Source organism: Silene latifolia, chromosome 11, assembly GCF_048544455.1.
Source record: "Silene latifolia isolate original U9 population chromosome 11, ASM4854445v1, whole genome shotgun sequence".
In the NCBI taxonomy this organism is placed as follows: Eukaryota; Viridiplantae; Streptophyta; class Magnoliopsida; order Caryophyllales; family Caryophyllaceae; genus Silene; species Silene latifolia.
Window position 1 is genome coordinate 21,402,637 of NC_133536.1, and position 12,120 is coordinate 21,414,756.

The following is a 12,120-nucleotide window of genomic DNA, read 5'->3' on the forward strand; positions in this document are numbered from 1 at the left end:
ACCCCTAAAAATATAGCTTAGTTTCTAGAAACTTGAGTGGTTGAAACATCTTCTCTGATCATTATTACATATGTTAAGTAGGCAAATCTATTTATTTATGTCTTACTATTTTTAGGCGAATTACTTTGAATAAGCAAGCCTCCAACACTATACAATATAACACAATTTTAGTGATTCTCTACTGTTTTTGATAAAAATTTAGAAACTAAGATCATCCCAAAGTATATAACCATATGACATTGAAAAGATCTTCATTTTTGGTAAGATGAAATGATCTCACTATAATCTAGAAAATAATCGATAATTAATTAGTGTAGTTCCCGTGCTAAAGCACAACATTTTTTAGATTTATTTTATAAAGAGACGTTTTCAAATAAATTATTTGCATAAATGAACGGTAGAATTAAATGTTATAATTTAATAAATATAATATTAGTAAAAGGTAGAAGAAAAAAGTTTACTACCATCAAAAGACACTTTAAGTAAGTTATTTTATTACTATTAAAAATAATGTTATATCATTACATGCAACTAATTTATGACATTACTAATATAATTAAGTTAGTTGTATAATCTAATTAAAACGCGTATTGACCTTCAAACAAAAATCGTTAAAACAGTGGGCTAATAATAGATTTTACTTTGACAGGTGGGATAGAAAAAAGGTGGGCTACTTATAGGGTCCATAATTTATAATCCATCTAATATTGTGGTATCAGTATCCAGAAAAATAGACACAACTGCGTAGAAGTTCTTTAAGCGGGAAAATTAAGAGCATTTTTATTTTCTCAGTAGGGTAATTGTACACAATTTTAATTCATCTAGGGTTAATTGTCACAATAGATTTTTTTTCCATAAAACTATTATTTGTGCACAAAAATATAAATTTTTTAATTAAATTATAATCTTTTCAATAAATTCTAAATTATACTCCGTAATCTTTTAATTTAAATTAAATAAAATTGATATAAAATTATACGAGTAAACTGTAAATTGTAAAATTCTTAGAGCAATAGTTATTACTCCGTAGTACCAACTATAAAATGACTTAACACACGCCGCCTTTCCATAAAACAAAATTATAAACTGGGATTATTAAAATTGTGATAAAAAAATTCACTAAAATAATACGAGACAATTTATAACTTAAAAAATTCATTAAAATAATTAATTATAAATAAACTAATCAAGACTTGGAGAAGAGATCCTCCTTGGAGGCCAAGGTATAGAATTTGTTAAGAAAATAGATATTCCGTAAATGTTGCCATTTTGACGTCATCTTTGTGCCCACTATATAAACCCTACACCCCTCCTCACCTAAACCATAGACTCGCGCCCTCTATTCTCCTCGCCTTTTCTCCATTCCTTCATTCTCTTTGTCAGGTTCAATTTTTCTTCCCTTTTGTATTCGTTTTGAATTACCCCTCCGTCCCTATCATTTGTTTACCAAACGAATATGAAATGTTAATAAATGATTGAGACGGAGGAATTATGATTTTTAATAATGATTTCGACTGTGCACATACTCTAATTTCTGCTGTTCTATCACATATTTCATTGATTTATGAGACGTCATGTTTTTCTATCTATTGTCTTTTTACTAGTATTTCAATCGGTCTCATTTAATACTGTTACGTCTGGACTGGTGTGCAACACGATCTTATTTGAGTTTTTGTGCGGTTTGATTTATTACCCATCTATTGCCGGTGTCGGTTTAGGTTACTTCTGAAAGTACTCATCTTTTGATCATGTATTTGCTGAATATTGTGATTTTAGTAGTGTTTGATTCATCTGAGGTCTTCTGGTATTATAGAAACAAAAATTCTGTGTAGGACGGTTTTACACAAATTTATCTATCCACATAAATACTTATGATTCAATTACTGTTTTGGAATTTGTATCCCGTTGTTTTGATTGCATAAGATGGAGGATGTAATTTTCGTTGCTGTTTCGATTGTGGTAGTTGCTACAAAACCACTTTCACAGCCGAGGTTTCATTCTCTTGTTCATTTGTGACGGAACTGTAGCCAATCGTGTAAGGCGAAGAGTCTCCATGACTTTTTATTTGTTGGTTCAAATCCGACCAGTTCCTATCTTATTGAGGTTTCTACACCTTTGTGTTTACACTATCTGTCTGTTTAGTTCGGTTGGTTGAGAATTGGTATATCAATCCGGGTATCCAACAAACGATTTTGTAACCTTCTATCGTTTTTTTACTAAGGCTGTTCTGTTCTTTTATACTGGATGTTGGCTGACATTGTCATGATAAATGATACTCCCTCCTATTCTTAATAACCCTCCCTTTCATGGAGGGCACGGGAATTAAGGGAGGAGAGTATTATATGGTAAAGTATTGTAGTTGAGTAGGAGATTGGAGAGAGGGAAGGTATTGTCTGATTAAAATAAGTATTGTTGTGGGGTAAAGTGATTAAAATAAGATAAAGTATGAGTATTGTAGGGTATTGTTGTGGGATTGGGTAATTAAAATAAGTATAAAAGTTTGCCAAATAAGGAAATAGGGAGAGTATTGTGAATAGACGAAAAAGGAAATAGGGAGAGTTATTTAGAATAGGAGGGAGTACTCCGTAGTAGTAGTTGATGAACATATTCATATCATCTTTGCACATGTAACTTTAATGCAAACCCTAAATGAGAAGGTCACAATTCTGTTTCCAATGAGTTACGATATGTTACGACTTTTCAAGTATGCAAAATTGGTGTGTTTCTTAGGACATGGAGATGACTCTTTTAATGTTAACTTTCTTGTGCATATTTGTTAGATTGTATTGTCCGATTCATTGATTAAAAAGTCGTTTTTTTTTACAGTTTTTTTGATAAGAATTCATCATGGGAAAGGAAAAGGTTCACATCAGTCTTGTTGTTATCGGGCATGTGGACTCTGGCAAGTCCACGACTACTGGTCATTTGATCTACAAGCTTGGAGGTATTGACAAGCGTGTTATTGAGAGATTTGAGAAGGAAGCTGCTGAGATGAACAAGAGGTCTTTCAAGTATGCTTGGGTGCTTGACAAGCTCAAGGCTGAGCGTGAGCGTGGTATTACCATTGATATTGCCTTGTGGAAGTTTGAGACCACCAAGTACTACTGCACTGTCATTGATGCCCCTGGTCACCGTGACTTTATCAAGAACATGATTACCGGTACCTCTCAAGCTGATTGTGCCATCCTCATTATTGACTCCACCACTGGAGGCTTTGAGGCTGGTATCTCTAAGGACGGTCAGACCCGTGAGCATGCTCTTCTTGCTTTCACCCTTGGTGTCAGGCAAATGATCTGTTGCCTGAACAAGGTATAATTGCTGTGCTTCTTGGTAGTTGGTGTCAAATCAATATACGAGAGTATATATTACTTGTTTTCTTGTTTCTGACGGTTGGTTTATTTTATGATACAGATGGATGCTACCACTCCCAAGTACTCAAAATCTAGGTACGAGGAAATTGTGAAAGAAGTCAGTTCATACCTCAAGAAGGTCGGGTACAACCCTGACAAGGTTCCCTTTGTTCCCATCTCTGGTTTTGAGGGTGACAATATGATTGAGAGGTCCTCCAACCTTGACTGGTACAAGGGACCAACCCTTCTTGAGGCCCTTGACCAAGTCCAGGAGCCTAAGAGGCCCTCAGACAAGCCCCTGCGTCTTCCACTCCAGGATGTCTACAAGATTGGAGGTATTGGAACAGTTCCCGTAGGTCGTGTTGAGACTGGTGTCATCAAACCTGGTATGCTTGTGACCTTTGGTCCCACTGGGTTGACTACTGAAGTCAAGTCAGTTGAGATGCACCATGAGTCTATGCCAGAGGCCCTCCCAGGTGACAATGTCGGGTTCAATGTGAAGAACGTTGCTGTCAAGGATCTGAAGCGTGGTTACGTGGCCTCAGACTCTAAGAACGACCCAGCCAAGGAGGCAGCCAACTTCACAGCACAGGTCATCATCATGAACCACCCTGGCCAGATTGGAAATGGCTATGCTCCTGTGCTCGACTGCCACACCTCTCACATTGCTGTCAAGTTTGCTGAGCTCGTCACCAAAATCGACAGGCGATCAGGAAAGGAGCTAGAGAAGGAGCCCAAGTTCTTAAAGAATGGCGATGCTGGTATGGTTAAGATGATTCCTACCAAACCCATGGTCGTTGAGACCTTCTCAGAGTACCCACCACTTGGTCGGTTTGCCGTGAGGGACATGAGGCAGACAGTTGCAGTGGGTGTCATTAAGAATGTTGAGAAGAAGGATCCCACCGGAGCCAAGGTTACCAAGGCTGCCCTGAAGAAGAAATGAACCGTGCTGTCATCTATCACAGGATATAAGCATTACAATGGCTATAAAGACTTGATTTACAGTGTGTTTGTTTTATGTATTGGTTTTATTTTAATGGTTTGTGGTCAAGGGTTGTCTCCAACATCTGGCACCTATTCCCAGAATTGGGTGCTTGATCGTCGATGGCAAGATTTTGAATCACAGCCTCTGTTATCTTTTCTCGTAACCTTCCTTTTAAGATTGTCGTACCTATGTCGTGTCTTGTGAGTTGTGAGACAGTTAAAAGTTACCTATATTTCATGTTTGAAGCGTACTTGAGTTTTACAGTGAATTCTGTTTTGTTTTCATCTTTTTTTTTTTCTTTTTTTTTGGGTGATTCAGTTACTCAAAAGGGTAATGGTGTTAGGCTCTGTTTGGTAAAACTATCTGAAAAGATAATTTGAAACACGAAAAGGTATTTTAAAAACCTAAAAGCTAATCAAAACATGAAAACGTAATCGATAAGGTAGCTGAAAATTAGGAGGCGATATAAGGTAATCGATTATATAAAAATGTGTTTGGCAAACTAGCTGAAAAGGTAGCTGATTTTGGTAAAATGACGTAAAAGGATATGAAAATTATTTAATATTATAGAATAAAGGGGTACAAAATGGAAAATAAGTTATTTCAGGTACCTGATTTTCCAAATGCTACCTGAGGTAGCATTTCATTTCAGGTACCTTATTTGACCAAATAAGTTATTTGCCAAACACTTGCAAACAAATCAGGTAGCTGAAATTTTGGTCAAATAAGCTACTTTAGTCAAATAAGCTACCTGAAGTGTCGTGCCAAACAGAGCCTTAGAAGGAGTTGAAGAGACGGTATTGGTTTATCCCCATAAGTGGCGGTGGCAGCGTCAGTGTTGGTAGTGCACTTGCGATCTCTGTATTTTCAATTTTACTTTTGTTCTAGCCTTCTTACAATCTTACCTCCAATTCTCTTATCTTGGCCTGTGGTTTTCGCTCTAGTTGACCTGGCATCAATGGTGTTTTTAGGTGACTACGTTCATGTAGTGCCCTACTTTCATTGTAAATTTGTAATCGAATCATTTGGTAACATATTGCACTCATATAAAGTGATAGTTAATCCGCCACCCCTTCATGGCCTATTCATCACCCATTTATTTTCGTTTCATTATCGACTTTATTGTCATCTTTGGGGTTCTCTTTAGTAGTTCTTCAGGTAACAAGTATGTTCATTCTATGCTAGCATTCAAGTTCAATATCCCGAGATACTGTCAATGTTCCTTTACAGGTATGTCTTTCTGAACGACTTGAAAATTGTCGATGATGATGGCAAAATTAACGAATGGCACAAAAGTAACAGGACTCCGATTAACTTAGGTTCCAATGTTACCGTCGTTAAGTTGCTGTGCAGTGAGAAAACTGGTTTAATTTAGTGCCTGTATCGAAACCAGTGTCGTAAAGGATGCACTTTTTTTCGAGAAAACAAACTTTACTTATATGTTTATGATTGCTGTAACTTAGAAATAATGACAAAATATGCTTAAGGATGTTACACGCTGATGCAGATTTCTACAATAAAAATATAGAAAACATTTTTCAAAAACGTGGACGGCAGGATTCGAACCTGCGCGGGCAAAGCCCACATGATTTCTAGTCATGCCCGATAACCACTCCGGCACGTCCACTTTAATGATATTTCATCGGGGCAATTGCTTCTTGTATAAAAGAATTGTTTGACTGGCACTTGATTCTTTTTGACTTAATGCAAGTGAAATTAGATACTTACATAAAATAAAAATAATATTACGAGGAAAATAATATCTTAAGTGTAGTACGACCCTTTTTTTTTTTTTTTTTTCTAAACTTATAATCATTCTTTTTAAGTTTAATCCAGGATCTATGAATTCAACTCTAGAAAAGTTTTTATTATATGAGTTTATTTCATGTCATAAATTTTATAACGTGTAATAGATTATGTTATGTTAGAAATTGTTAGGCAACGTGTTAAGTTAAATTATTTTTTTTTTTCGGTAAAATGTAAGTATATTACTGAAAAAATGTGACCATACATCAAATAGTCCAGTGGTCTAACGACCCAACCCGGAGCTAAAAGACTCAATCTATTAACGGCCCAAAACAAGCCCATACAATCCAACACTACTACTCTCTACTTTCAGTCACACACTATTGGACAACATTTACCAGGAGAATCGTCACTTTCCCCTTTAAGCTCACAATTCATCTCCTTCTTCAAATAAACCCGATTCCTCTATCGTCATCTGGGTTCAATCAGGCGCAATTCCTCAATCCCTCCAGCCAATCTCTGTCTCGCACTCCCAGAATCTCCTTGGAGTTCAAGGTACGATCTGTAACCTCTTTCACGATTTGCCTGCTTAATTTCATTGGATTAATCAGCGTCAGTTCATGTTTACATAAATTCCGTTGCTTCCAGATGCCATAGATGCATGCGTTAATGATGGCGTTGATGAAGTCGTTCCTTATTCCAGAACCCCTCAAACCTCTCCTCCAATCTGTGGTAGCATCAGCTGGGATACTTTCTCCAATCAATCCGCTTACAAGATGAAGGACTCTGGAGCTATACACACAAGCAAAGAACAGGTGCGGAGCCGTCTCAGTCTCAGAACCACATACCTCACAGGTATCATTGACACTTATCCCAAATTTACATAGCTTATCCTTAGTGTTTTTGAGCTTTATGCATGTAAATCCAGGTAAGGAATCTATGTTTAGGGATTGTATATTTATTCCAGACGAAATGATGCCACTGAACTCTCTCCCCTTTATCCCTGATGGTATCATACCCTTTAGCAATATTATATTCTCTTCCCTGATCTATGTCCCAGGTGTGATTTTGGTAGGATTCTTGATAAATAGACTTGACATAGCATATCTTCCTCCATGACCAACTCGAGTTATTTGTAGGAGCATATTCAAGCTAGTTTTCCCCTTTTATGTACACGCCATTAACCCATTTGACCCATAATAGGTCAGGTTTGGATGCCAACTACCAGACCAATTTCCCAACAGCAGCCTTATTCCACTGAATAGCACAATTCAGACCAAGGCCACCTTCATTCTTAGGCCTACAAATTTTTCCCCAAGAGACAAGAGGAGATCTCATATAGTCAACCCCTCCATCCCATAGGAAGTTCCTACAAATGTCCTCAATTCTTTTGAACACTCCTGCAGGCAAAATGAAGATACTAGCCCAATAATTATGCAATGTCTTGAGAACTGACTGAACTAGGACCAATCTACCTGCATAGGAGAGTTTTCTAGCCCCCAAATTTCTGATTCTCTGAACTATTTTATCAATGAGGGGCTTACAGTCCTTTGCATAGTTAAATTACTTTAGTTTAAGATTATATAATAAAAATGTTATTAATGACGCAAGTAGGTTATATAAAGGTGGTAATTTTTTTTATGGTAAACCTGAATTAGATGTTATCTATTTCCTTGCCAATTAACGGTTTCTATCTAGTTCGATAGAGGAATGAGGACGTAGATTTTTACTAGTAGTTCAAAGACAATGTTAGAGTAATTCAATTAAACATAAGAAAATAAGTCATTAATTTAGTATTATTAATGATGACCTTTGATGTATTCAAAGGTTATAAATCTCCCTTGTATAAATACCAAAAAGATCGTCTCTGATTTTGTTTGGTTCTGAATAAATCTGATTCCGATCGGGGTCTCAACTTAACCGGTCTAGTCTCTAATTTTGTTGGGTAATAATATTTGATAAGTAGTGCACATTGTTTTAGTTGTTACAAGAAAATACAAAGTAATCATCAATTAATCATTTAATTAGTCTAATTTACTTCCCCAAAGTCCTAGTTTTTACAACCTATATCAAGAATGACTTCTTCCCACATGAATAGATCATTGAAAAGTTGGTGCAATTTCATAGGATTAATTCACATTATTATTTCTAATATTACCTGCTCTAGAAATTCTAAGATGATTGATTAAATTGAAGAATGTCACTGCAGTTGGTTTAAGTCTTTGAAATACTCATTTAAAAATCTTTGTGATTAATATTAATAAAAGTAGAAAGCCCTTCAAGTTTGTATTATATAAATGGTTTTTTTTGTCAAAAGCTACCTAAGATTTGTCTCACTTGCAAATACACTACCTATCATTTTATTTTTTGCAAGACACTACCTTTAATTTTTTAAATTTTGTTGAAAACTACCAAAATCCATTTTCCGGCCAAATTTTGGTCACACTTCGGTATTGACTTTGTTTACTCCTTTTATCACGTGGGAACTGTCTTTTTTTACCCTTCCATTCTGTTTCCCTTGAAAAAATTCAACACCCTCTCTTCCTTCCTCTGTCTTGTCCTATTGAACTCTCTTTCTCTCTCTTCTCATTCACAACCATTTTCTTCTCTTACCCCTTATCTTTCTTCTTATCTCTTTCATCTCTATTTCTGGTTTTGCCCAATGTAAAGTACTTCAATAAGATCCATGAAAATCTGAACTAGAAGAAATGTATGCAGATGTGGCATCGATGTTGCACTTAAAACATCTTGAAGTTTCGTGTGATGAGAAAAGTTAATCAACTTAAACAAGAAGTTAAGGACAAGATGCATTTGAAGGAGTTTGAAGTGAAATATGATGAGATAAAGATTTGCGTTGGAGATGTTGAGGTCATAGAAGAACAAGGCTAAGATATTCATAGGATTGGTGTTTTCAATATTGTTTGCTATGTATTTTAATGCTGGCTAATCTAGACTACAAATAGATTTTATATTAGGTTATTTTGACATGAAATGCAATGTAATGTATACTCAAATACTCGTTCTTTTTAATTGCATAATTGCATTACTTACATTTTGTCATTACAAAATAGTGGTTGGGGGATTACAGTGGAATTCACCAATCCTAAATAGGTGAAGGATGAATGAGTGTAACTAGGAAAGTAAACCAGGTAAGGTAAAAGAGAAGAAAGGGAAATAGGCATGGGGGCTATGGTAAAAGAGGAATGAGGGGGGATGAAAAATAAGAGAGTTCCCACGTGAGAATTGGAGTAAATAAGGTCAATGCCGGAGTTTGACCAAAATTTGGCCGGAAAATAGGTTTTGGTAGTTTTCAACAAAACTTAAAAAATTAAAGGTACTGTCTTGCAAAAAATAAAATGATAGGTAGTATATTTGCAAATGAGACAAATTTTAGGTAGTTTTTGACAAAAAAACCCTATATATAAATATCAACGAGCTAAGCTAATTCTAAAATTTTATATTTATAAAACGATGCAAAATGTGTCCACGTGTTTACATCACTCATTATATGGTTCCAACTTGCATATGACCCAGTTTATCCAGATGACAGTACTCGATATGATGATGTAAAGTCGTCAAAAGATGTAATTTTAAATTTTTTAACAAAAGCTACATACAAATTTATCGATTATTGCAGCTTAATTTATTCGGAAAATTCACGTGGTACCCTTAAACTTTGTCATTTTTCACTTGGTACCCAACTTTTTATGTTTGTGCACATGATATCCTTGAAATTTGATTTTCAAGCACAACATGTCTTTTTATCGTTTTAAAAATTTTCAATTGAGCATAAATTATAGACTAGAAATCGGAATTGACTAATTTTTTTTTTTCCAAATTGATTAACTCTTCGAGATCTATAAATTGATAAAACGAAATTGGTCATTCAGAAATTTATGATCGAAGATATGTTTGATTTGAGATTTTCGTTAAAAAAAACCCTATAAAATGTCAGTCGGCATTCTCAAATCGTAGATGACGAGATAATCATTTAACGAAAAAAAAAATTGGCCGATTCTGAATTCCGATCTAGGAGTTATGCGCAATTGAGTTTTTTTAGAGCGACAAAAAGGATATGTTGTGCATGAAAATCAAAGATGGAGGGTACAATGTACACAAACTTAAAATGTTGGGTACCATGTGCAAAATGACAAAGTTCGAGGGTACCACGTGAATTTTCCGTAATTTATTTATCTAAGCCAAGTCGGTCGGACAATAATAATCTATTAATCCATCATAGAATAATTCTTGCATTGACTTAGTTATTACACTTTACACAATCAAGAAAATGAAACATGCATGGTCTCAAAATTTGAATATGTCAATAAGTTACCAAATACCACGACCTTGACCATGCTATGTGACCACTTCAAAGTAACAACAGTTAAACAATCACAACTATAAATATCTCATTTTACCCATCCCAATTTTCATCACAATTTACTTATAAACTTCTTCCTTCTAAAGCTAAGTATAGCATTAACTACAAAAAACATACAACACCAAGAATGGCACATCTTAACACCTTTGTTGTTCTGGCACTTATGGCCTTCACTTCCTTTGTGGCTTATGCTACTGATCCGACCCAACTTCAAGATTTTTGCGTCGCAGTTAAAGACCCTAAGGAAGCACGTACGTCTTCTCCCTTAATATGTTTCTGTTAATCTCGTCCAATTTTATTCAAGTCGTTTATTTTCAATTTTGACGTACAAGTTTTTGACATATACTGTATACAGTATACATCATAGCATAATACTTCGAAAAATTATGAACACTTAAACCATTCATATGAGTTCCATATATAGTAGCGATCATTGCATGCATAAATACATTTTTCTCCTTAATTTTCTAGAGATTAAATATCAAAGTTATCTTTTCAATAATTGAATATTTCATTCGTACTTTAATTTCCGACTAAAGTTTGTTTCTTTCTAGTGTTTGTGAATGGCCTTTTTTGCATGAATCCAATGGAAGCAACAGCCGGCGATTTTTTCTACAAAGGGTTAGACGTACCCGGGAAGCCCAACAACTTAGGAGTCAATGTCACAATGGTAACAGCAATGCAAGTACCTGGTCTCAACACCCTTGGTATATCGTTGGCTAGGATCGACTTTGCACCATACGGACTCAATCCACCTCACACCCACCCTCGTGCCACTGAGGTCTTGACGGTCTTGGAAGGAACCCTCTATGTCGGGTTTGTCACATCCAACCTTGCAACTGGCGGAAACAAGTTATTCACTAAGGTGTTAAACAAAGGAGATGTTTTCGTGTTTCCACAGGGTCTCGTTCACTTTCAATTTAATGTTGGTAATTGCCCTGCTGTGGCTATTGCTGGGTTGAGCAGCCAAAACCCTGGTGTTGTGACAATTGCCAACGCGGTGTTTGGACCGCAACCACCTATCTCGGTCGATGTTCTAGCCAAGGCCTTCCAGTTGGATGCTAACGTGGTCAAGTTCCTTCAGTCTCAGTTTGGGATGAGCTCTTAATTTAAGCATCGAATATAAGGCACTACTATTCCATGAATGAGTAACTACGTACTATTATAAGACTGTAGTCATATACGGAGTACTATCTAAGTTTTGATTAATAATATAATTCATATAGTAATTTAGTGTGTGTAATAAACTAATAAATAAGAAGCAGGGGCGGAGCCAGAAATTAAAACTATGTAGGGCTAAAACTCACGTTTGGAGTGTAAATTTAAACGATAAATTAAAAAGAGTTCTTATTACTCACGGGATTTCAATATCTATTTAGGACTAAGGCTCACGTTTGGAGTGTAAATTTAAACGATAAATTAAAAAGAGTTCTTATTACTCACGGGATTTCAATATCTATTTAGGGCTAAGGCTCACGTTAGGAGTGTAAATTTAAACGATAAATTAAAAAGAGTTCTTATTACTCACGGGATTTCAATATCTATTTAGGGCTAAGGCTCACGTTAGGAGTGTAAATTTAAACGATAAATTAAAAAGAGTTTTTATTACTCACGGGATTTCAATATCTATTTTATATTCCCCCTGTTCTACTCAAGAG

At 35.5% G+C, this 12,120-nt stretch overlaps 2 protein-coding genes and 1 non-coding gene across 6 annotated transcripts; 2 read left to right on the forward strand and 1 right to left on the reverse strand.

Annotated features, from left to right (window-relative positions):
• The first annotated feature begins 1,179 nt into the window (after positions 1 to 1,179).
• LOC141611354 (elongation factor 1-alpha-like) lies at positions 1,180 to 4,603 on the forward strand. Its single transcript, XM_074429881.1, has 3 exons — positions 1,180 to 1,383; positions 2,827 to 3,309; positions 3,412 to 4,603. The coding sequence occupies exons 2-3, from the start codon at positions 2,848 to 2,850 to the stop codon at positions 4,291 to 4,293; spliced, it is 1,344 nt and encodes a 447-aa protein (XP_074285982.1). The 5' UTR covers positions 1,180 to 1,383; positions 2,827 to 2,847; the 3' UTR covers positions 4,294 to 4,603.
• Positions 4,604 to 5,880: 1,277 nt separating this feature from the next.
• On the reverse strand, positions 5,881 to 5,962 carry TRNAS-AGA (transfer RNA serine (anticodon AGA)). The gene has a single exon. It is a non-coding gene; the product is annotated as a tRNA-Ser (tRNA).
• A 481-nt stretch (positions 5,963 to 6,443) lies between these two features.
• On the forward strand, positions 6,444 to 11,676 carry LOC141611355 (germin-like protein). Of its 4 annotated transcripts, none has more exons than XM_074429884.1 (3): positions 6,444 to 6,636; positions 6,785 to 6,936; positions 11,017 to 11,676. In XM_074429884.1, exons 2-3 carry the CDS (start codon positions 6,858 to 6,860, stop codon positions 11,568 to 11,570), a joined length of 633 nt encoding a protein of 210 aa, XP_074285985.1. In that variant the 5' UTR covers positions 6,444 to 6,636; positions 6,785 to 6,857; the 3' UTR covers positions 11,571 to 11,676. The 4 variants fall into 4 exon arrangements, 3 of the variants coding, with proteins under 3 accessions (XP_074285985.1, XP_074285984.1, XP_074285983.1); XM_074429883.1 differs by having other exon boundaries at positions 6,446 to 6,636; positions 6,730 to 6,936; XR_012528598.1 differs by lacking the exons at positions 6,444 to 6,636; positions 11,017 to 11,676 and adding an exon at positions 8,800 to 9,131 and having other exon boundaries at positions 6,846 to 6,936.
• The last annotated feature ends 444 nt before the right edge of the window (positions 11,677 to 12,120 follow it).

Bases quoted from the DNA above. Each gene is read 5' to 3' on its own strand.
- LOC141611354 (XM_074429881.1), top strand. From the start codon at position 2,848: ATGGGAAAGGAAAAGGTTCACATCAGTCTTGTTGTTATCGGGCATGTG. The intron at 3,310-3,411 runs GTATAATTGCTG...TTTATGATACAG, and splicing joins TGATCTGTTGCCTGAACAAG to ATGGATGCTACCACTCCCAA.
- LOC141611355 (XM_074429882.1), top strand. From the start codon at position 10,590: ATGGCACATCTTAACACCTTTGTTGTTCTGGCACTTATGGCCTTCACT. The intron at 10,714-11,016 runs GTACGTCTTCTC...GTTTCTTTCTAG, and splicing joins TAAAGACCCTAAGGAAGCAC to TGTTTGTGAATGGCCTTTTT.